Source organism: Diplotaxodon limnothrissa, linkage group LG11, assembly GCF_057381915.1.
Source record: "Diplotaxodon limnothrissa isolate DT_005_m linkage group LG11, D_limnothrissa_male_GT1.1, whole genome shotgun sequence".
Taxonomy (NCBI): Eukaryota; Metazoa; Chordata; class Actinopteri; order Cichliformes; family Cichlidae; genus Diplotaxodon; species Diplotaxodon limnothrissa.
The window spans coordinates 34,477,783-34,502,724 of NC_140606.1; the positions used below are offsets into that span (position 1 = coordinate 34,477,783).

At 40.2% G+C, this 24,942-nt stretch overlaps 1 protein-coding gene across 1 annotated transcript in view; it reads left to right on the top strand.

Moving 5' to 3' along the window:
* Positions 1 to 254: 254 nt before the first annotated feature.
* Positions 255 to 24,942, top strand: part of vwde (von Willebrand factor D and EGF domains) — a 28,197-nt gene continuing 3,509 nt past the window's right edge. Inside the window, exons 1-28 of the mRNA XM_085366670.1 lie at positions 255 to 379; positions 1,854 to 2,044; positions 3,900 to 4,131; positions 4,619 to 4,693; positions 5,405 to 5,634; positions 6,245 to 6,334; positions 7,475 to 7,622; positions 8,485 to 8,699; positions 8,791 to 8,864; positions 8,963 to 9,236; positions 9,355 to 9,551; positions 10,011 to 10,816; positions 11,081 to 11,217; positions 12,534 to 12,698; positions 14,006 to 14,110; positions 16,695 to 16,809; positions 18,188 to 18,444; positions 19,628 to 19,847; positions 20,675 to 20,812; positions 20,890 to 21,087; positions 21,347 to 21,742; positions 22,111 to 22,206; positions 22,316 to 22,411; positions 22,519 to 22,614; positions 22,749 to 22,844; positions 23,073 to 23,168; positions 23,841 to 23,936; positions 24,023 to 24,118. Of these exons, the coding sequence (XP_085222796.1) occupies positions 304 to 379; positions 1,854 to 2,044; positions 3,900 to 4,131; positions 4,619 to 4,693; positions 5,405 to 5,634; positions 6,245 to 6,334; positions 7,475 to 7,622; positions 8,485 to 8,699; positions 8,791 to 8,864; positions 8,963 to 9,236; positions 9,355 to 9,551; positions 10,011 to 10,816; positions 11,081 to 11,217; positions 12,534 to 12,698; positions 14,006 to 14,110; positions 16,695 to 16,809; positions 18,188 to 18,444; positions 19,628 to 19,847; positions 20,675 to 20,812; positions 20,890 to 21,087; positions 21,347 to 21,742; positions 22,111 to 22,206; positions 22,316 to 22,411; positions 22,519 to 22,614; positions 22,749 to 22,844; positions 23,073 to 23,168; positions 23,841 to 23,936; positions 24,023 to 24,118 (5,011 nt within the window). The 5' untranslated portion in view covers positions 255 to 303. The remainder of the gene's footprint in view (positions 380 to 1,853; positions 2,045 to 3,899; positions 4,132 to 4,618; positions 4,694 to 5,404; positions 5,635 to 6,244; positions 6,335 to 7,474; positions 7,623 to 8,484; positions 8,700 to 8,790; positions 8,865 to 8,962; positions 9,237 to 9,354; positions 9,552 to 10,010; positions 10,817 to 11,080; positions 11,218 to 12,533; positions 12,699 to 14,005; positions 14,111 to 16,694; positions 16,810 to 18,187; positions 18,445 to 19,627; positions 19,848 to 20,674; positions 20,813 to 20,889; positions 21,088 to 21,346; positions 21,743 to 22,110; positions 22,207 to 22,315; positions 22,412 to 22,518; positions 22,615 to 22,748; positions 22,845 to 23,072; positions 23,169 to 23,840; positions 23,937 to 24,022; positions 24,119 to 24,942) is intronic.

Consider the following 24,942-nt stretch of genomic DNA (forward strand, 5'->3'; position numbering starts at 1 on the left):
CGGATATGTGCAGAGGTTTGGGTCGTCAGTAGGTTTGCTCCTCCTAACACACTGTAGCAGTGCAGCGTGCAGCAGTTTGAGGTCAGCCGCTGCAGTCCAGCATCTCCGGTCAGCTTCTTCTTCTTCCCTCAGCCTGAAGCACCTCCGGATTTCCTGCTGGTCCGTTCGTTTTTGGCCTGAAAGCCGATAGAGAGAGAGAGGGGTGGGGGGGAGAGAGAGGTCTTTTGGCACAACAACGGGGCCAATCGCGCTGAGCGCTCGCGCTGTTTGGTGGCAGAGTCGCGTGCTGGACACTGAGGGACGATGAGACCTGAAACTCTTCCCAAACTTCTTCTCTGTGTTGCATTTTCACTGCCCAACGCAGTGCACGTTCAAACAGGTAAGCTCACAGCTCTAAGGTAATCAGAGACACCGTCTTTGAGTATTTAAAGTATTTAAGTGTCATTTTGTCATTTCATATTGCCACATACAAATAACTTTTAAGACTATTCTCGGTTTAGGGGGATGCAGGAGGTTTTCAGGAGGGTTAATATAAAGACAGCTAGCTTTATTGTTGCTGCATGACTTCTTTAGCAGTGTCAAAAATAAGCTGACGCCTTTCCATCTATCATGAAGGTATCTAAGGCCACATAACCTCCAAATATCCCACATGACGTATTTTGCTCTCAGGCTTCCCCTCAAATAGGCAAACAGGATGTGGATTCTCTAAGTTCCTGTTCAGCTGACGAGGACTGTAGTGACCAGGTGTTGATTAGAAAGGATGCTTGCTTTGAAAGCTGCTGTCCTGGCTTTCGGCAGCTTGTCTGCCTGTCACTGCTGTGCAGGCTCTTTGAGGATATTACCTTTCACTTTGACCTCTCAGGTCAGGAAACTTTACGGTGCCAAAAACAAGCTAGCTCTTCATGGTTACAGCCCCCTCCCCAAGCTTTGTCTGTCTGGTCTATTTTGCCTCCCAGTAAAGATATGAAAGAAGCCAGAACACCAGTACATGCTGAATTTCAACTTGCTGTCTCTGTTTGTGTCTCACAACAGCAGTCTCTAAAAGTGCTTTAGATTGTAAGGTGATATGAATAATTACACAAATTGATTGAATTAAAATCCAGTGTGGTGAAGTCAAAATTACAAAAAAAATAATTGTCCAAAAACCTATAGACACAACTATATATATTTAAAAGGAAATGTCTTTATTATCTTTTGAAATGTTTTGCTTGGGAAAGAGCTAAATATTTACCATTGCCATTAGGTGTTTGCAGTAACATTCAAGTCTAATGGCAGCTGACATGTACCCCAGTGATTTTTGAACAGGCCTATAGAAGTACCCATCTTTGAAAGTAAAGAGGGGCCAGTCATCAGCTTAAAGTATGACCTATGAAGTATGAATTGGTTTTGGAGATTCTGCATTCACAGATGTTTACTGCAGCTGTCCTTGTGTGTGTTGAGGTCAGCAATCCACCAGTGCACCTTGGGAAAATATCTCTCCAAAACTGGACACTATGTCATTTAAACTAGCTACATTTGCAAAGTGGACTTTGCACATACATAATTGTAACCATGCATAACAGTTTATGATGAGCTCTGTTTTGTGGGCATCTGGTCTAAACTTCACGAGACAGCAAAGCACTGGCTTCTCGTCCTACATTGGCTCAAGATGTCCATAGAGTTTAGTGAGTGTGTTATCACCTTTCAGATTCACTTTGAAATGTTTCTGTTGAACACAGGCCAGCTGGAGAGTTGATGTCCACAATACAACATTTGGCCAGCAGAAAGCTTTCCGTATACAGTATTTGAATATTGCTACTGACAGTCTTGGTGAGAATCCAGTCCTTATGTTGTCTCTCTGGCTGTGCCTTCAGTGCTTCCTCCAGAGTGTGCGCCAGGAGGCCACTCGGTCCTCCAGAACCCCTACCGTAGCACCACCTTCAGCTCCAGCTGGCTGCAGCAGTCATCCCTGCAGGACTTCATCTGTGACCACTCCCTCACACCGGGCTGGTACCAGTTTCAGATTTTTGACAAGCCAGCGAGTATGCCCACCCAGTGTGTGGAGGTAAATGATGTTTTTGTAAAAGATTTTTCAAAGAGAGTGAGATCTGTTTACAAGTGTTGTGTTTCTTATAAATGAGCTTCCAAGGATGTTGATGCTGTGAGGAACTATTCTATTCTTTTTATCTGACTATAAATTATATTTCCTTCATCTACTACCTTCCCATGGAACTCCATTAATTTGATTTTGTTATTCAAACCATTTAGCTGACTCCTTACATTGTTCGAGTTACACATAGTCCAGTAGTGTCAACATACTATAAGATATGTTAAATGTACATTAGAGGAGGCCTATATGCTCATTTCAAAATCCATATTTTTATTCTTGCATTCTAATAAAGTAGCTTTGTGTGAGTCAAAGTTCAAAATAATCTTTGTTTATGCTTCACTGGGCTTTGGTGCATGCATGTTTATTACCTGCCTCGAAATATCCACTTTTAGTGACATCATAGAGATCCAAGTCAGGAAAACTATATAAAACTAAGCATTTCGAGCAGTTTGAAGGGTGAGCTTCAGGCTCCCAGGGATTACTTGCATGTACACTGGCCTAATTATTTGACATATCGTCATTATGAGCAACAGTCATTGTTTAGAAATTTATAGATATCATGTAAGGTCAATCATAAAAACTGCATATAACTCAAGTGCACAATCTTTTTTCACATTGTATAGAACTGAGGTAAATCAGCTTTATTAAAAGACTGCAGCTAAAACTCCAAAATCATTAGCTGCATTTGAAAATTTCCAATAAAAACTTCAAATATACCAATGAGAAGCTGTAAAAACACTCCAACTGTCCCCATATCCATCTACTGCAAGTAATTAACTGAACTTAGTTTAGGTTTGCTGAATCGTAACCTTTCTATTTCTCTATCAGCTTGTATAATTTGTTAAAACATTGATTTTTCTAACTTTGAGGCTTGAATTCAAGATGAGTCATTTTTTTAACCAATGTAGGAATTTTCCACCAATTTTTAGAACAATTTCACAGGTATACTGCACAAATTCAGTCACTCATTGTGACCTCTATTAAAGGTCATAAAAAATAAAATAGAATTGCTTCCATTTCTTTGTTTTATATTCATGTGATAAACTTAAATGTATATGTATATAAATTATATGCTTGTTTAATTACAAATATAACCTGATAAGATGTGAAAGCCCTTGAGACCCTATCCATGTCCTCATGAGGGGAAACTCTGAGGTAGCCTGCCTGTCATGCGAGTTGTGTGTTTGTGTGTATACACATATTTATGAAGGAGAATGAAAGGAGAGTTGGAATATGTCTCATGTGTTGTGGTTGGCCTGCTGTGAGCCTGCAGGATCCATCTAAAGTGTCACCCTCTCAGCCTCCTGCTTTCCCGGGGCATCGCTGCTCTCCCTGGGTGATGGATAACTACAGGAGTGGACGGAGGAAGGAAGAGACGATTGCTGTGAACATGTGTTACATAACAAGGCAATGTCTTTTTGATGATGTTAGCAAATAAAGAGTTAGATGTGTCAAAGCCAAGAACCTTTTAAGGAGAACCAGGGTATAATCTGTAATGTTATCAGATATCTTCTTTTGGACATTTTCTAAATTATTCAGTTGCAAAGTTATTTAAACCATTTCACTCATTGATTGATTTTAATTTTGGTGTCTGTGGATGTTTCAAACTCAGGTTTTCAGGGCATGTGTGGCAGTACTGTGCTTACTTTCTGGCATTTGTTGTTTTTAGTAGAAAATTTCTATTTCTTTTTATTCCAAAATAGCTTTTACTGGTTTTCCTCCATTCTGGAGGATTAGTTTTGTGAAAGAATGACCATAATACATCCATACATACTGATTCCCCCTGCCCCCTCTGTTTCCAAACATCTAGGTAAACCACTGTGGGACTCAGGCCCCGGTATGGCTGTCTCTGGGTGAGGGTGAGTCCCTGCCGGGGCCACTGGAGGTCAGGCAGTTGACAGCCTGCGCTGCATGGCAGTTTTTCTCGAGCAGCAGCAAAGAGTGCTGCATGTTTCGCATCCCAGTCACTGTCCGAAACTGTGGAGACTTCTATGTTTACCTGCTCCAGCCCACACAGGGTTGCATGGGTTACTGTGCACAGGGTAAGTAACAGTAATTACTGTATGACTGTAATGTAAAGCATGATTCTTATGCCGATACACTGCTCAAAAAAATCAAGGAAAGACTGAATCATAGCAGCATAACAGTAATTCAGTTTAGTATTAGTGGCCGTATGATGCTTAAAGAACAGGGAACGGATGCTGGATGCTGCATAGCTGGAGGCTTTTTGTGTGAAGTTTGTTCTCCTTGTGCCTTCGTGGCTTCTCTTTCTCTTTCCACAGTCCACAGACATAATTTCTCAGTCTAAATTTGCTGTAGCTGTGAACGTGATGGGCCAGGGTGTACTGTCTCCCACCCAGTGTCAGACAGTGTCAGCTGGCATAGGCATCACTGTCCTTTGATTTCTACATTACGTGCTAATTTATAATGAAAAATGAAAAGGGGAAGAAATGAAATGCGGAAACATAATCGTTTTGAAGTCATGCTATTTTATAATTATCTGTTATAAATCTCCTGTCTCCCTAACAGAGATGTCAGACACTTTGCCCACATCATCGCTGCTCTGCGGTCCTGGTGAGGTGAACGTCGGTGGATCTTGTAAAAGTGAGGACCCCGCTGTTGTGTTTTTATGGCTCTCGCTTGTCTCCTCATGTTAGATTAAATACCAAAACACTTTGGAGGTCAGGGAGGTCATATGGTCAGGAACACACCTCTCCTCTTAATGACCTGAGCCTGTGTCCTGCTGTCCTCTGGTCCCGGTCTCCAGTAGTGACTCAGACTGTGAATTATGCCAAGCCAGGCTTCAGGAAGTAGAGGTGGAAATTAGGGAGAGAAATAATTACAGACTACTGAAAATGTTCATTAGTGTGCTTCAAAAACCAGTATAAAGCTCAGATTTCTGATAATTAAGAGAATTTAGAATTGCTAAATTAATTCATCTTCCTGTTTAATTATTTGCTGTTGTGGGATGTCTGCAATTGTTCTTGCCTTGAAGAACTCGCACCCAACAGGCATCCCGTGTAAATAATGGAGCACATAGAATACCAGTGCATACTTTTGTCTTTGTCTATTTAGCCTTGATTTCTTTAAATCAACCATCTTCTGATTGGCTGCCCTTCATAACAGCAGATTTAAAGAGTAAGTGGGTGTGTCTTCTATATCTGAGATGACACGTGGCGTATGTTCAAAAATATTTAAAATTAGAGAATGATGATAAAAATGTGGATAGAAGTACCTCCACATTTTTCAGAGGACCTTAAAAGTGCCCATTAAGCTTCAATAACCTGCCTCATCTTTCTGCTCCTCCCCCAACAGCTAATCAGCCCCCGACTCCGTCAGTGCCAGTGATCGTCTCAGAGGTGACAGGTAACACCATCTACCTGAAGTGCAGCTTTGAGAGCAGGTCTAACAGCTCCCTGGGTTATGTGGTGGCCTGGTCCCGCCTCTCACCTGAGGGCCGGAAGGAGGAGCTCAAACAAGAGACCACAATCCAGACCTTCGCCTTTATCGAGCTCGACGGCTTCAACCTGCGATTAGGAGACAAGGTGTGCATGTGGGTGAACTAGTCCTTTAAAGAGCGTAGTGGGACTGCTGTTTAGCCACTCTGTGTTAGAGGGAGTTTTTTAAAACCAAATCTCAAAATGATTCAAAAATCTAACAAAGTATGCCTTCAGAAACTGTTCAGCAGGTTTTTGCTGGGTGGGCTTCTCTTACTTTTTGAGAATTTATGCAACCTTCCACTCGTCAGTCTTCTGCAAATAAGATCTGCTATATAAACAAAGACGAGGTTCCTGGATTTCTAAGGCAGCAGGGACTGAAGGAATTACCAATGCCTGTCAACATGTCATTTTATTTTACTGTGAGCTGCTCATGTGTTTAACTGGGCCAAAAGCCTTCAACACAGTCTGGAGTTTTTCTCTGCTTTTATTTCCCATCTCTACTCTCCTTTGTTCAATTCATTTTTTCTTTATTACCATAACATTTGCTTAGTGTGGTGCTGTCAAGGCCTGTTGTATGAAGACTATGACATAATACCCTTAAAATAAGGAAAGACTGCCTGGAAATTGCAATATAGCACACTATATTAAATACTTCATCTTTAAAAATAAACAAAAATGGAAGTAATATATGTGCATCTCCCTCCCTCTGGCTCAGATTTACTGCTCCAGCTCCAGTTTCTTCTTGGACTCGCCCAGTGTCCGGGGTATTTCGGTGGAAAGTCAGGAGTTCTTTGCTGGGATCAGGGTAAATAATATTTATCTGACATTTATATTTGTGATCTCTCTTTCTAGTAATTTTTTTGTTGGTCATTAGTCTGCAGACATGTACAGGTTTAGACATAAGTCACAGTGTTTTGAGCTTTCTGTCCTGTGAGGTAGTCTGACTCCAGCGTCAAGGAAGGTGTTAGGTGAGCAGACTCAGCAGACATTTTGGGTTCCCATAGATGAGCGATTTATTTACAGTGAAACTTAACAAAACTCCCCCAAATTAACTTAAGTAACAAAAGTCAAACATAGCAACACAACTCAGCTCTCCTCCCTTCTCTGAATCAAGCAGAGACTGACTATATATAAGGCTGTCAAGTTCTTTTCAATTAGTCTAGCCAATACCACTAGCTTGAGCTGAGGAATCTAAAACTCAACACAAATGACTGAGAATTAAATAAAGCTCCCCACTCTTCTGATTAACACATTTACACAACTAAATGGCCCGATATAAGAAGAAATATTCAGCAAATCCTTTTGTAGGGGAAGCATTCCTAATGATAAAAGAAACCCCTCCTCTTTGTTTAACCTGCTGATGTCAGACATGACATCATCAGTACTTTAAAAATCAGAAAATGCTGGGCGGGCCTTTCCCCACACCTGACCTACATGAAGACTGAAAACAAAAAAAACAATGTAATTATGCACAAATGACTTAATTCTGCAACATAATAAAATACAATGCAACATGTAACTGAGTGTTTGCTTTAATTTCTGAATGTTTGGTTTGCTGGCAATGTAATGCTTACGCAAACAAACCCGGGATAGTCAGTGAGCAATGTTACTTTGACAATACCAAATCATAGCAAATAAATATATATAGTGAATAATGTGCATAATGTGCAAAAAGTCAATACTTCTGGGACAAGTGGAGAGTATTACAACTGCTCATCCACTTTGTCACATGTCCATGTAAATAAAAATTAAGAGACGTGTACACAGACATAAAACATATTAAAAAAGACAAGATTATGCTTTCATTTAGATTTTGGTTGTTATTTTGACTCAGATCACTTAAATATCAGCTTATCGTAACTGTCTTCTTCTAGATGAGTTGTGGATAAACACTCGGTATAAAAGACCAGACCACCCTCTCTTTCTAAAATCATGTTTTGTGCAGTTAAGACCAGAGGCGAGCAGTGTATCTGAGGATGGCAGATTGTATGAGATGGTGGTCGAGAGCACGGTTCCTCTTCCATGTCCAGAAGGGTCTCCAGCTTCTGCAGAGCAGTGCACTCTGTCCCTGCAGCTCAGCACAACAAGTGAAGGTGACCTGGTTGATCTGTAAAAATGACAGTGTGTACTGTTGCTTTCTAATAGCACAGGCTGTACTGTAGGCAGTTTACAGGGAACATTAATGCAGATTTTATGCTTAAAATGCATTTTTAAACAGCAGGTTATTAACTTGCAGTAATCTCTTAAATGATCCAATATGTGGATTTGATTATCAAATATAGCATATGATGCCATGTTAATTCAATGCTGTGCAGTGAGCCTAACATCAGGGTCAAATAAAAAAATATGATATATATAGTAATTTGATTACTTTTTTGCAATACTTAAAAGGTATTGTACCTGTATGATGTTGTATAACATTTAAATATAAATATTTTTTATAAAAATATCAAATTACCCACTGAAAAATATTATAGATATACAGATATACAGATATACAAATGCATTTCAGGTTGATGTCACATAAAACTTTTTTACAGCTGTGATCTAGTAAAGCGTTTGTTCTTGTGTTCAGAGATGCTAAATATGTTGTGCCTGTTGTTTGGGATCAGTGAAGGGCTGCTCCCTCCCTCAATCTATGTGCATAAGAATAATTAAGTCAGTGTTTGGAGAAACTTTAATTGTGGTTTAAGGCATATTTAATCAAATTTACTATGCTTCATTTATTTTAGCCCATAGGAAAGTCTCCACCACTTTTTTTTGTATAAATCTGTAGAAATAAATGAAAGGAGAAGGGGCTGATTACATGTTAATAAATCTTTGTAAATGTCTCTAACGGCAGGACCATTTAAATGCTGTGTTATTGCTATTTAGCTATAAAGAAATGTCTGTGCAGTACTTTTTTGGTGTTCTTTAATCCTTCAAATGAAGTGAAAATAACTCCTTGTATTGCAGAAGATGGTTTGCTGGGTGCAGATCTGTCCCTGTCTTCCTGTGTCGTGGATCTGTCTCAGGGTGCCTGTCGCGAGGGCATTTGTAGCCGGGCTGTGATCCACTTCAGTCCTGTAACAGACTTTGTTAAAGATGGCAACAGGACAACTGAGATCACTGTTAAACCCATCATCACACAAAACTTTCTTTGGAATGGATACTCACCAAAACCTGTCCAGGTGAACACGTCAAACTATTAAACTCACACTCCCTCACCTCATCATGTATAATTTCTTTTAAGAAAGAATGAAATTGATTTCTATATTTTAGATAACGGTTAAGGATGTTCCCTCAGCCTACTGCTACTCCTTCACTGATCCTCACATAATCACATTTGATGGCAGGTACTTTAATTCAGTTAATAAGGAAGCTTACTCTGTATTAAGTTTTAAATTGTCCATAATAAAAGATGAGCTTTCTTTCCTGTTTTTGCACCATACAGATACTATGACAACTCCCAAATAGGCACCTTTGTCCTGTATAAGAGCAGCTTTTGGCCTTTCGAGGTTCACGTCCGTCAGTGGGAGTGCGGCAGCGTTGTGCATGCCGCCTCGTGTGTGTGTGGATTCGTGGCGAGGGATGCGGGAAATGTTATTGCTTTTGACATGTGCAATGGGGAAATGGGTGAAACCAAGCCTCAACTGACTGTGAAGAACAGAGACTTGAGTAAGAGCGGCATTCGGATCACAGAGTCCTACCAAGGACGCAAAGTCACTGTGAGTGAAAATGAGTACACAAGCTAAATAATTTCACAATTTAAGCTACCTGGTAAACTTCTTGCCTTTCTTGGTTTTAAAGTTATATTTTCTTTTGTCAATATTTGACTTTTTGCAGATGACCTTTTCTTCTGGAGCATTTGTTCGTGCTGATGTATCTGACTGGGGAATGAGTCTGACACTGAGAGCCCCCATTTCCGACTGGAGGCACACTGAGGGTCTGTGTGGGACCTATGATGGGCAATCAGAAAATGACTTCCACTTAGCAGGGGGTGCCAAACTGGAGGATCTACATGCTTTTATCTCCGAATGGAGGTCAGGCATTCATGTTCTAATTGCTGTAAGCAATAACAGCTTATAAGCTACGTAGTGCTCTAGCTATGCAGGAAGAAGAAATCCTCAATCTATATATACAGCTCCATATATCAAATGCTTTTCTAGAAGTTTTTTTTTTCTTAAATAGGCCTGTCCACTCATTTTCAGCCCATTTTTCACACATTGAAAGGCAATGTTTGACCATGAATATTGCCAAAACTATTAAAGAGACCCACTGTGGGATTGTATTTAGTAGTATTGGTTTAGGTTAGAGAATGTATGTTTGGATTATTTCACTTGGACTTCACGTCCCAAAGGATTAAATAAACTTGAAAACACTGCAGCCAGCAGGGACCACAATACTGAAATTGCCACTATGAACAATTTATTACGACCATGCAGAAAAACAGTTAGTAACATTTGTTACCTCTTTACTGACATTGTTTCCTTCTCTCTCAGGTTACCCCCAGGCAATAGCCTGTTTGACACTGTGCCATCCCATATTAGTACACTGAACTCCCGCAGGCACTGTACCTGCCAGGAAGAGATGCCCCGCTTCTCATCTCCCAGAGCCCCGTCTCAGCCAACTAGCTCATCCGACCCCAGCTGCTCTAATCATGGCAACATGCATTTCCCCAGTGTCGTCCCAACTCTGGACGTCACAGCCGAGTACATCACCTCTGTGGAACTACTCAGTGAAAATGAAAGAGAGCCACTTCCCTCGAGAGCCTCAAGAGTTTCAACCTCAGCCTATCAACAACCCAGAGGCAGGCGCAGTGCCCAACGTTTCATTTCTAACTCCCCACATCAAAGTCTCAGCCAGTCGGATCTGGAAGGCGTTACCTACTTTTTCCCAGAAGACCACGAACCTGCAGTTCAGCCAGAATCTCCCCTAACGTGGCCCACACCCTCTGGCCTCACTGAGCAGCAGGCCCAGGCCCAGTGCCGGCAGACTGTGGCAAACTCGAGCATAGTGATGGGTTGCAGGCACCTGCTGAAAGAATTATTTGTTAACCATGCCGTGACCATGTGTGTTACTGACCTACAGCTAAAGGACGAGCAGTCGTGGTTGAATGCGACTATACCGCTGCTAGAGAACGAGTGTGAGAGGAGGCTGCTGGAGGAGGGGGAGGGAGAAGAGAAGTACCAGGATGCTGTGGCCATCCTGAAGTGTCCAAATCTTTGCAACGGGAACGGCCAGTGCTCAAACTGGGGTTGTGTCTGCTTCCCAGGATTTAGCTCCTATGACTGCAGTGCGCTTTCTGGTAACATATATCCACATGAGACACTTACATATAGTAGACAGATCAGAGTCTTGTGATAATGCTGTACTCCCACAACACGATATTGTAAGGTATCCCTATGTTTATAGCATAGTTGTAATATAGTTATTAGTTACATACATTAATCTTCCATTGGATGTCCATGATGACAGACTTATGATCGTCAGACATGTGGTTTATGATTTGGACTGAACTCCCAAGGGTAACATTTCATGTTCATCTGCACTTTTTGTTAATGTTGTGAAGACCAGATCCCAGAGATCACTACGCTGCAGAAGGATGGTCTATGCGATGTCCGTCAGGGAAACTGCACCACCGTCAACATCCATGGTCAAGGCTTCAAGGACTCCTACGAGCTCAAGTGTGAGTTTGTTAAAGAAAAGGTAATTTTCCTGCTTCTCTTTTCCTTTTATTCCTTAGTTGATGTACATCTTGTTTTCTGTAGTACCACCTTACAAAATACCACAATATACTTTTTCTCTGTCTCTTCATTTAATTTATCCAGCGCCAAATCACAACAACAGTCACCTCAATGTGCTTTATATTGTAAGGTAGACCCTACAATAATACATACAGAGAAAAACAATCATATGACCCCCAACGAGCAAGCACACTTGCAACAGTGGGAAGGGAAAACTCCCTTTTAACAGGAAGAAACCTCCGGCAGAACTCAGGCTCAGGGAGGGGCGGCCATTTGCTGCGACCGGTTGGGGTGACAAAGGGAAGACAGGACAAAAGACATGCTGTGGAAGAGAGCTAGAGATTACAAGAAGTCAATCACAAATGCAAGCAGTAAAAACTCTTCTCTGAAAGAAGCCGCTTCTCTGAAAGCCTCTTTAGATTGCTTAACATTAGCAGAGGGCCACTAACTTCCAAAGTCCACTGAAACCATGAGATTGGTAGCTTTAGCATTGCTTTCTGATATTATTTTTCTTCTTCTTTCCTTTTGTTGATGGCTCTTACTGTTGGTTAGTTGTGGTTTGTTCCACACTAGAAATGGTTCTATATTTCCCTCCGTGATTGAATTAATCCTCCTCACTGTTGTTCAGAACTTTTAGATTTGTCATGCTCCCATAAATCCCACCAACCTGTAACTGAGTGATTAGGTTTCCCTTTGACCAAAGACTAATCACAGAGATCTTTAACTGAATTAATAACATGAAGTCCAGAGATCCAGTTTGTTTCCCTGAGTCTAATCAGGAAGTGAGACACATTCATGTCCTTTGTATTAAACTGACATTAACAAGCTAACCATAGTGTGCATGGATGTAATCAATTTAATTTTACATACAGTAATAAGATGTATCAAGCTGTAAACACAACAATGGCACTGGAACAGTTGCTTGTTAACACATCCATATATGTAGTGCAAGTCCAATAATCCATCACCTCTTGGCATCTTACCATAAGTTTAAAAGATCTGATATTTGTCTTTAAATGTGCTGGTGAATATTGCCGGATCAATAAAAAGTGGCAAAGCTGCACATTTTGATGACTGTAAGAATGCGAATTACAGCCAGATGTTGCAGAATTCGGCTGACCTCTATCAGTAGATTTTTTTAATATATATTTATACCAAGTTAATGTTGTTTTCATCTTTTTATCCATACATCTGTTTTTTTTCTACATTACCATACTACCTTACACATCCTACCATGTTCTACCTTAATTCTTCTTCCCCTGTTTGTCTCATTTTTAGTTTGTGGATGGGGAGTGGGTTCTGGACGAGCCTCTGTTTGTGTTGGCCACCTTTCTGAATGACACAGCTTTGGAGTGCCAGCTCCCCCTGGAGGACAGCTGGGTTTCTGCAGGTGTGGACTTGGAAACGGTGACAAACAGACCACTGGCCCGCTGGCAAATTAAAGTAAGTCATGTTTCCAGGCATTTTATAAAGAGCACACTGTGAAATTATACATTTCATTAGGTCCTGTCTACACATTTCAAACTCATCTTCTGCCTCTCTTACAGCATTTGTTTATCATTTTCTCTCATGCTCCTGTCCGCTTCTCAAAACTAATGATAAATATGAAACTATATGCTTATTTTCTGACATATATAACAATCTAACAATGCATCAGTAGCAAATTTGCAGTAGGATGTTTAAATGGCATGGATGCAGTAATAGAAAGCGTGCACTGAGTGCAGCTGGAGGTTTTTCTCCAATTTCTGTTTGGCTTAGAAAGGAAAATGAACCCAGTGGAATAAAAAAAATAGTTGAGTTACACAACTGACAAATATGTTTCCACAGTTACGTTTAGTGAAAATGTATTACAGAGTACTTTAGCATTTACACTACAATGAGATCACAGAAGACGTTATTCTTAGTCTAAACTGGAAATATTTATTTTTCCATTCAGACTACCAAAAGCCTTTTTTTCCAGGGAGCTCATCGTATCATTCAGACCGCTGTTTGTCTGCATTTCCACTGCAGTGAAGATCTACTAAGATTAGACCAATTAGTCCACTGACTCATCTGTTTGTACTCACTTTTCTGTTCTTTGTGTCAGGGTGACCGGTGCAAAGACAAATACACACCCACACACACATTCTCACAGTACTCGTAGGAGACACGGTGAAAGCCAGTTCTTTTGGCTGCAAAACGTGACAATGCAGTGCATACCTGCAGGAATGTACGGGTGCATTTGTTAGTGCTTTCAAATGTAATGGCTTTGATCGGAAACAACATTTTTTTTAGTGTCTTTATTTCTTAGATTCACCACTTTGTGTTTTCGCTGAGACATCTTCCTCTTTTTATACATTTTCTAGCTTGACCATCACCACAGACTCACTCTGTTTGTGTCTTGTTTGCTCTCTGTTTTTTTTTCTTAAATCTTTTTTCTGTTTGGTCCGCTCTTCTTCGTCTGGCTTCTGCTAGGTTTTTAAACTGGCACATGTTGGGATTGTCTTCTCTGAGTTTAAACAAACACTGTCAAGTCCAAACATGATATTTTTAGGATCACTCAGACGTACCAAACTCAGGAGAGGCCAGCTTTATCCCCTGATAGAATTCCCAGATCTGTGGTTTTCCCATGGTGAGAACTATGGGAAAATTCAGAGGAAAATGGCCTTTTGACTAAATAACCCAGTGTTTGTGATGACCGTTCACCTTTTTCAGCCTGTTTAACGCCTTTTCCCAGTGAGTCTCAGTAATCAAGCTTCTGCTGATGACAGGTTTCCAATGACGGTTACAGCTACAGCAATGCAAAGATACTAACTCTTTACGATGGAGCCTGCCAGATGTGCAGCCTCAGGACTGAAGTTGTCTGTACCCTGAGGGTGAGATATCTCAAATTATTTTTATAATTTACTTTATAGTTGGACAAGGAGTGAAATAGGCTTCTTTATATGTTAACTGTGAAACTTCTAATTGAACAAATTCTTTCTAGCAAAGCTCAAGAACAGATCCAGGTGTAGCATGGCCTACAGAGTCTGCCTGGTATGCAAGAAATTGTGGACTATAGATGACGTGCACATGCTTGCGGCTTTTATGATGTGTACATAAAATAAACTATTAAGCAGCCGCTTATAGAATAAGCATTATTTAAACCACTGCAAGTATTTAAAGGTATTAACATGAACAATTAAAACTGCTCTACTTAATTTTTAAGCTCCCCCCCCCCCCGTTTTTCTTTCTTATTTTTAAACTGAACACTTTATAGGCTCAATAATTCAGCACTAAACAAAAACAGCCGGGAAACACATCAGCTAGTCTGCTGACGGAAACCTTTAGAGGCAACAGCTAACTTATAGGGCTTCTGTGTTGCCAGAATCAATATCAGCTTTAAGATAGCACATCACAGATTGAAGACTTCCTGCTCTGTGCAGCAGCCATTGTTTACAAATGCAATAATTTTTTAATTTAAAAGGTAACATTTCATCACTTGATAGGCAATAGCTTTGCAGTTGTATTTCATCAAATGCAGTCCCTGCTTTGCTCTCCACACAGGCTGTTTACCTGCATGGACACAAAGTTAGTGTACGCGTGATTGGCCAACAGACCTCAGATTCTGCACATGCATGTGAGGAAATCTGTTAATAGAGATTTAAGGAAACTTAATTATCACGTGTTGTTAGAGGCAGATCTTTTGTACACATGGGTTTCGTATTGCTAAAACCAAAGCCTTTTTTTTCAATATTAGTTAGTTGCTCACATAATTTTACAGTTATTTACATAATTTTTAGTTATTTTAAATGTCTTTGAAGCAATTTTTCTATCTACATGATCAACATCTCAAAAAAACTTCACTAGTGTAATTTCATATCTATTTTAAAATGTGCAGAAATCCAAAAAACATTTTTTCTATACATTAGAAATTAGAAATTAGAATCCCTCTCTCCAACAAGCCAACGAACAGGTGCTCTAAACAGGTGCAAAAAAGGGAAAACCCACCAGCTGGTAACATGTAGGGAGGATTTTCTTCTGCAATCTGCACCTATAACTGCAGATTTCTCATCTATTCATTTATTTCCTGTGGCTGTTGTGCACTCTGTAGTACCCCGGGGCTCCCAAACATTTGCTTATGCCTGCAGCCGCTCCTGCCAACAACCATTACATTCAAACTTTCAGCCTTATGTGAATGTGGGTGTGAAGCAGAAAGATGCTGAAATCAAGCATCCAAGCCCCGGAGAGGAAATTTAACTGCTGCTGTGCTTTGATATTACTTATACAACTACAATACACTAATAAAACACTAATTTGAAACTTCAGCCAATAAAATATCTCTAATTAGATATTTGGAAAAATACCATTTAGAAAAGCAGACTTGAAGTCCAGACAATACCTTTGTTAACACAGTAACACAGACAATGAAGGACAGAAAGTTTGCTCATCTTTAAATGAAACAACAAATCGATATAAAAGACGAGTCCTTCTCCTGCTATGGTTTAGCAAAGGTATAAATAATTTTAAGGTGGGTACACAGTTATAGATCCTTTGGCAGCTTTCTCTATCCTTCAGAATTGTCAGAATTGAGTCATCATGGGTTGATGTCCAGGTCACAGGCAATAAGACAGAAGATAGGAAAAGCCCTTTGTGTCTCTCTCTCCTTCTCTTGATTTTCCTGTTTTGTGATTTCTGCTCCACCCTCATTATGTTCACCTGTATCAGTTGTTTTTACCTGTGCTCAATCATGGCTGTGTATATATGGTCCTGTCTACTGTTACCAGCCTACGTGTTCTCTCTCATTTGACCTTGTTTTTTAATTTTTAATTTCCCATCCTTTTATTTCTGTTTTAATTTGGTGTTTGTTGTTTGTCTGATCCTGCATTTTGTTTTAGTCCCTTAAGCTTCCCTTTGTTGTTCAGGCTGTTTTGTCATTAATTCATTGATTATCTATTATTTCATTTTTAGAAATTCTAATAATAATGAAGAAGAGAATGAAGACAAGTCAGTGTGTTTTTGGAAATGTTGTAAAAGCTTAATTTTAACTGACATGGAATAGATGTGTTTTCCAGTGGGTACATCATCAAATACATGCTGTTCATGATCTGATAGTGATGTAAAACACCAAATATGCTGATTAGAAGCCACTGTTTCATTTACAAAAAGGCCTTTAATTAAGAGACCTTCAGTCTTTTGTGCGACTATGTAAAGTTACTCTTGTCACAGGCTTGGGCAGACACAATTAGGGCTTGACAAACAATTGCAAATAAGACAGGACGCAGAGATGGATAATGTCAGAAACACAGTACACTAAACAAAAAGAAAAAACTCTGAACCTAAATCTGACACCACGGGTGTTTTGGACATGCACACACATTCCTCACTACCAGTAGTTTTGGATAAGGGTCTTCTAAACAACATGTTGTGTGTTATGAAAGGCATTTTTAATGTAAATAATATATGTTTGTTGCTTTCCAGGAGAAAACCTGTAACATTGATGGCCTGTGTTACAATGAGGGGGAGTCCCTTCCCAGCAGCCCTTGCCTCGCATGCCGTCCAGACTCATCCAAACACACCTGGTCCATTGCAGAGAGTATCTGCTTTTCTTTCTTACTTTTTTTTCAATTTGTTCACATTCTATAAATTATCAGTGTCTACTCTGATGGTGAGGTACAGTAACACAGTGTTAGACTGAAACTCCTCATAAGAGCTGAGGTTGGATACTCTTCACTGAGTTTTGTAGCTGGTTGTCACTTGGGGCAGTTTTGATCCTTCATCAGCAGATTGGATCCACTGAAGTTGCTTCTGTCCCCCAGCACTGATACAAGGACAGCTTACCTCACTGTTACGCTTTGAGACCAACTTCACTTCTTCAGCTTAAAGTAGGTCAGACGCAGCTGAGCAGCTCAGCTCCACTCAAACAAACTGACAAAATAACCAAACAGGAGTCAATGTGTTGATTATTCATTACGCTGATTCCACCAATTCATCAATCATTTATCTGTGAACACAATGAAACAAGAACATAAAACAGATTTTTTAAAATCTTTTTTTAAAAGATTTTTTTAAATAGTTAATATGTTCTATCAACGGTAACTAGTTCATCATTATATATGAATTTTAACTTTATGTCTAAATCTAAATCTCGTTGTGCCCAAACACAAACACAGAGAGACTTTGAGAGATTTGTCTGAATGAAAATTTGGTCTGACATAAGCTAAAGCTGCCCACTCATGCAGATAAATGGTGTAAATGGTGCACAAAATGCCCTCTTTATAAAGGCTACTTCCTTTTTCACAGGCATGTTTGATTTGCTGGGTTTTTACCCCAGATGCCCTTCCTGGACTTGTGTCTCCTCTTGTAATCAAGCTGGAGATCTTGTAATGGTTACAAAAAGGTTTGATCAAAAAGTTCTAATCTGCTTTGAATTTGGCCAATTTTCCATTCAAGGTAACCTTCGGGGTCATGTACAGAAAACTTCCGTGTTCGACTGTGATTCCACCGTGGACCTCAAACTTGCACAAAAAATAAACATCAACTTCTATTTAACAGTGTCCTCATGTTGAATGAAGAGTCATAGCTGCTGATTAGAGCTGTTGTCAAAAATCCACAGTTTCCAAATCCAGCAGCAGTGATGTGGACCTGTTATCAAAACATATTATAAACATAAAACATTTTTATGTTTATATTATATGGAAAAATATGTATTTCCCAAAATGTTTTCCCATAAAAACGTCTAAACTCTGGCACGCAGAAATGCTGTAATATGACGTATCTATTGGTCTGGCATCATCAAACCAAACTGTCTTTCCAAATTAGTTATGAATTTTATGAATTTTACCTGCACGTTTTTTTTATCCTTCCAGCTACACACCACCTTTTCACACCCACCTTTCACCCACTCTGAACCAGTCACACGTAGGTTTATTTAGTATCTTATTTCGACTCCCTTCGTTTCTATTTTCCCTCAGACAATGAACCTCCTCTGCTCCAGTCGCTGACTTTGCCTCTGCAGTCATTTGAGGGGGAGAATTTCATTTACCAGCTAAATGCTCGAGACCCCGAGGGCTCCACGGTTCTTTTCACCCTGCTATCAGGCCCTGAAGGGGCATCTTTGTCTCCAGCTGGTCTGCTGATGTGGAAGGCCACAGCTGAACCCACCAACAGACACACTTTCCAATTCACTGTGACCGACGACTGTAACGCTGAGACCAGAGCCTCTGTAGAGGTAAGACTCGGCTTATTAATGTAAATGTAGTGTTGCTGGTGAGTACAGATCTACATGCACGTCATGCAAAAGAATTATTCATTTAATAATTTAAATTAAATATTCAGTTAAATTTCATTTAAAGCTGGTTTAGCTCTATAACTGAGCGTAGATTTGATGCCAATGCTTAAATTCGTCCTTTATGAATTTCAAACAGAAACATTCTGATCTGTAGTCCAGTTTCAAATAACACAAAGTTGTGGTGTTGATCATATCATCTTGCATTTGGTTTTTCACTTGCTTTTTTACAGAAGACGTGCCATTAAGCCATGACAGTAAGCAAGTACAAGCAACATTTAGTCTTTATCGCCTGTGTTTTTTCTGCTATAAGATGTTAAAATTTTGGAAGTTATTGTGGCGTTATTGCTGCCTTCTCCCACTAGAGGGAGATACTGGTATACAGTATGTAGTTTGGGGCCTGAGGTTTCTCTGTAAGGTGTCATTGCAGTACACACTCGGCAAGTGTTTCCACCAAAAAACTGCACAAAGTTGTCAGACTAAATCATTTCTTTTCCTTTTTTAATATGATGTTGCACAATTCAGCGTACACAGAATAACTGCTCACAGATGCAAAAATATATCACTGTGGTTTTGATTTATCAATATCACGAAAATGCTCTAAAGCTATAATCTTTGGATAGAGCGTTTTCCATTCTCGGGACACGTTGTATCATTGCTCTTAGCAGTATACGAGTAAAATACCCCTCATGTGTCAAGCCATGTGTTCTGTACTACAGTCACAGCCAATAGCGTTAACTAAGTGGTTCAGGAATCATCAAATAAACATTTGGGATCCATGGTCAGGAAGGTTAAGCCTCCTAATCTAATAAAGCATCTTTTCAAGCATCCTTGAAAAGCAGGTGGTCCACAAATAGGACAAGCCTTCAATAATGTGCTGGAGTAGAAAAAATATACACACGGCTTTATGCATATAACTGTTAATCATGCAAAGTTAATTGTTAGTTAACTTTTGCTACACGTTTTGATTATACTGACTGGACCCTGAGTGTCTCTGTACACTCTGAGTTTTTGTTTTCTGATTTCTGTAACTACATTCATGTGTCTTGTTCAGTGTGTCTAAGATCATAAACCTGTGTGACTTAAGTTCAGATGTCTAAATGACAAGAAACCTTTTCCTCTCTAGGTGTTTGTGCGCTCCTGTGAATGCCTGAATGCTGCTTCATGTGTCGCCAGCGTCAACCTCCCTGCCGGCAGTGGGGAATATGTGTGTGTGTGTCCTGATGGATTTACAGGGAGGAGGTGTGAGGTGGACATAGACAACTGTAAACCAAATCCCTGCAGATTGGGTTTCTGTATAGATGGGCTCAACTCCTTCTCCTGTGTATGCCCACCTGGAATGACAGGTCAGCCGTTTCCTTTAACTACACGGAGGATTAATCTTTTGAATATTATTTTACCTGTGGTCCTTACGGCACTAACTGTACTGTAATTCCTGCATAATTATGACGCCTTTGTATTGCATTCCACTCATTCAGTCCAGTACTGAGAAATGTTGTAACATGACTGCGAGACACTCCTTTGGGTGTAACTGCGTAACTAAATAGATGGTTTACAGTTCTGAGTGCTCACAATAAAACTCTATCTGTCCTGAAATACTATAAACTGAATGCAGATACTTGAGTTTTGTGCTGACTTTCTTTTGAGAACCTCCTTTAAAGATAGAGCCATATTTTGGTTACAGCTTTGACTTTGTGTTTATACTTGAGTGACTTATTACATTCAAATAAATGCTTTAAATTAGTCACTGGAGCTCAGGTTTAGTCACATCGTGAGCTTACTGTGTTCGAGATGGAGGCCCACATGTAAGCTGTATACACATATAAACAGTGGAAAATATTGAAGCTGAGGACTTTGTTGGAAGCTGGCGGGTTAAAGACTTTTTAATGTGTGATTTGTGTTGTCAGCTGCAGTTCAATCTGTGTAAAATTCTTAAATGCCTGCAAGAGAGAAACAAGTTTTCATCAGAAAAAACTTGGAACAGCTTTATTTATGATAAAAAATGATCCCAAATGAAGCACCAAACCAAACGATGCAAACAATTTACAAATTTGCCGTATAATTACTCTCCTGTTTTCCTCTTCTTAGCAAATTTATGATTTTAAATATTTGTTTATTTATTGAAATTGATTCCGTGTTTCCTCATAAGGTCTGCTGTTTCATGTGTTGTCAGGGCGTACATGCAGAGAGGATATAGACGAGTGTGTCTCACAGCCTTGTTTCCCTGGGGTGGGCTGTAACAACACGGTAGGCTCTTTTTTTTGTGGATCGTGCCCACAAGGATACAGCGGTGATGGGAAAAACTGCATGAGTAAGTCTACATTTTATTTGTATAGTTATGTGTAGTTCTGCCTTAGAGAACATTTATACATTCTATTTGTTTTGAAGGAGAGTCTGTGGTTGAAGCGGTGGTGACACCAGTGAGGGTACCACAGGTTTCGTTGAGGTCCAAACCGTCGCCATGCTCCAGAGGGCCGTGTTACCCAGGAGTGCAGTGTTTCGAGAGCATCCATGTTTCAGCAGGCTTCGTCTGTGGACCCTGCCCTGCTGGTCTGCAAGGAAATGGCCAGAAATGTACATCAGCAGGTGAGAGTGGAGCAATTTATGCACCTTTGGCTTTGTGCACCTTGTAAACGAATGAAATAAGCTGGGTATATGTGTATATTTTGCCTCCATTTCTTCATCTGATTTTGTTTACAAAATTGTTTAAATGCTTGTCTGTGAAAGTAAGACAAGTCTAAAGTTTTTCTGGCTATTATCCAGCAATATATAAGTGGAATGTTTTGAATAATGTTGACAATAAAGCCTGTATTTCTATGACTTTGTAAGTCATGTCCTCTAACAGCTCAGGGGACAGTCACCAGTGGAGCAGACAGTTATTTTCACGTCACCAGATCAAATTCCACTTCCTCCTCAAACAGACGACCTCCTGACAGGAGAACGAGACCAGAAGCAACAAATATCAGGAGACTTTCTCCTGCTGACAGAAAAAGCACAGCGACTTCACAGGATCAAACCACAGTCAGAACATTTGCTCCCACTGTCCACAGGGGTCAGCCCAGTGGGGTGGATTTGACCCCTGACCTCTCCACGGGGATCAGATGGGGGTCAGCAGCTCCCCACGTGACCTGTGCTGACTCTCCCTGCTTCCCGGGTGTCTCTTGTGAGCCCAAAGTATCTGGGTCCTTCAGTTGTGGCCGCTGCCCATACGGTTACACCGGAGATGGAGTCACATGTAAAGGTAAAGTGGTCTTATACTTCTACTTTTCATGACTGAATAAATTAAACTGACAACAAAAGTGCTAAAGAAATGATTTTGATAACAATGTTGATTGATTTTCCTTTGGCTCTGGTGAAAAAGCTCTTGCAACTTTGGCTCTTGCAAAAAAAAACTTTTGCAAGGGGCATACATTTTTCAGTAAAGGTGAAAAAGTGATATTTTGTACCACAAAGTGCTTCAGTATTTAATGTTATCGCACAATTGTACCTTATAGTCATGGTGGATTTTGGTTAGCTCTGCGTGGTCTTGGTCTGAAATGATGAAATGAATCCTCAATTGGGCAACTTTTTGAGTACTGAAACATACTCATAAATGTACTTTGTTTTCAGCTGTTTGCAGGTATCCGTGTGGGCAGAACATGGAGTGCACTCTACCAAACACTTGTACCTGCAAAGACGGCTACACTGGATACAGCTGCCACATAGGTGAGAAACAGAGCGCGAGCTAATGAAATCACACTCGCCTCTGGATTTGGCTCTTATATCTCAGGGTCTAGTTGTGTTTTTTAAAGCTGACAGTTTCCTTTCATCCCAGCCATTTGCCGGCCTGACTGTAAAAACCGGGGGAAGTGTGTGAAACCAAATGTGTGCAAATGTCCTGCAGGCTACGGAGGGCCCACCTGTGAGGAAGGTAACCTGGAGTCATAGTCAAACCAGTCAAAACTGCCGACTGGTTTGCATTGCTTACATACTTGAATTGCTCGCAGAACACTGAGGAGTGTCACTGTTTGTGTTCAGCGAGCTGTGAGCCGCCCTGTCAGCATGGAGGTACCTGCCTGGCTAGAAACCTCTGTACCTGCTCCTACGGCTACGTGGGACCACGATGTGAAATCAGTGAGATGTGACTTAAGTGTTTTTGCATCGTTTTTACATTTTACATAAACCTCCACAATGCATCGATCAGTACCCCTTTTGTTTAAGTGGGTCGGTTTAATCTAGGATTGCACTACATGATTTATGTCTGTCAGTGGTGTGTAACAGGCACTGTGAAAATGGAGGCGTGTGCGTTTCTCCCGATGTCTGCAAATGCCAACCTGGCTGGTACGGACCGACATGCAACTCAGGCAAGAAACACGACCTGTAGCTAAGCATGCATTCAGACTGCAGCTTCCTTCTGTTAGAGTGTTTAATTCTGACAGCATAATTAAGTGGCACAAAACTCAATCTGACTTGCACATAAGTACTCAAAATATATCAGTACTGCAGGAACCTTTTCTCTTATTTATACTGTAAATCTAAAAGTACATATGTTGGCTCTTAATAAAGCTTTTTGTACCTTACGTCACCTGCAGCTCTCTGTAAACCCGTCTGTCTGAATGGAGGAACCTGTGTTAAGCCTAACGTATGTGCCTGTCCCAGTGGTTTCTTTGGCTCCCAGTGTCAAATTGGTAAGCTTGTGATGAATACATACAATGATTAATACAATGAGGAATTATAGTCAAATATTTCCAGCAATTTGTACAGACTGACTTTCATTTTTATTAAAACTAGCAAAAGCCTGAGGCTGCTTTCTGTTTGAAACAGCAAAACTCACTGGCATACATTTATTAAACTGCAGAAATCTCTGTAGGTTTGTCTCTCTTCTCTGCACATTGCAAGTAATGTTAATGGCATCTACTAGTAACTTGCAGACAGGAGTGAGAACTGTGCAGAGTGTGAGATCATTTAAGTCAATGATTAGCATATTTTTGCTAATATTTCAAACAGCGGCATACATATTTTACACATTTAGGACACCCACTGGCAAAATGCTGTACCATGGTAGAAAGTAACTGGGGTTGCAATCTCTGTGAACAGGCTGTGCCCTAGTTACAAACATATTCAGCTTACTGAGGTTTCAAATAGTTTCTTGACTCTGTTTATCTTTCATAATAGCTAACATCTGTTGAGAATGCCTGAAAGAAGTGAAGTGATGCTTTTTCAACAAAACACACCTAAATGTTGCATTTCCTCTCTTTTAAGTCATATCAATGTTGCTATAAAATCCAATCTCTAAGCTTCAGTCTGATTGAAATGTGCATTTTCTGGGTTCCTCACAGTTTAATATTGCTGTCTTTCAGCTGTTTGCAATCCTCCTTGCAAGAATGGAGGTCAATGTATGAGAAACAACGTGTGCTCCTGCCCTGAAGGCTACACAGGAAAAAGGTGTCAAAAGAGTAAGTGATATCACAGCCTAAATAGTTGAAGTACTGTTCAAAGTAACAGCTCACAATTTAAACATTTGGGTTTTAATTTGTTCCAGGTGTGTGTGAGCCTATGTGCATGAACAGAGGCAAGTGTGTGGGACCCAACACCTGCTCCTGTGCTTCTGGATGGAGAGGGAAGAGGTGTAACATACGTGAGTGATGCATGGATGTCTTGATACACATAAAATACACAACAAATAAAAAATTACCAGCTATAGCTCCAAAAAACATGTAATTCAATCAGCTTCATTTCTTATACTTTGGTTTAGGTTTAGGTGGGGTTGGGTAATAGCACTCACAAGAACTAACAAGAAGTCATACACAGTAGTTGTTGTAAGAAATTCTCTAAAAAGTTTACAAATTGTCTCCTAATAACAGTGCACAATTTATATTTTAATATTCATATGAATATGCATATGCATGACTTTTATTCATGCAAATCTTTTAAATCATCTTGCCCTCAAGACGGCATCCACTTTTAACAAGAACTACATAAAATGAAGGAAGATGAGATACTTAAAAACCAAAAGGTGTTAGCTTTTCTGCCCTGAATTCAGGCTTCCAGGCAAACATTATTTCTTTATTTATTTATTTTTTGGTTCTTAAAAATTATTTTAGTGGCTAGAAAGTCCTATTTTTTCGTTTTAATGTAGCACAGCTAAATGGTAAATGGTCTGTATTTGTATAGCGCTTTACTTGGTCCTAAGGACCCCAAAGCGCTTTACACTATACACAATCATCCACCCATTCACACACACATTCACACACTGGTGATGGCAAGCTACAGTGTAACCACAGCCGCCCTGGGGCGCACTGACAGAGGCGAGGCTAGATCTTTTCTGGCTGACCTGCAAATGCCTAATCTCAGCACTTTGGGTTTTAACCTTTTACCTATCTGTTCAGTCCAGTCGGGCTTCTGAGATAAAACCTTTTAGAAGCTGCTTTGGTGTTCATGCCTCCCTCACTGTTCTTATTT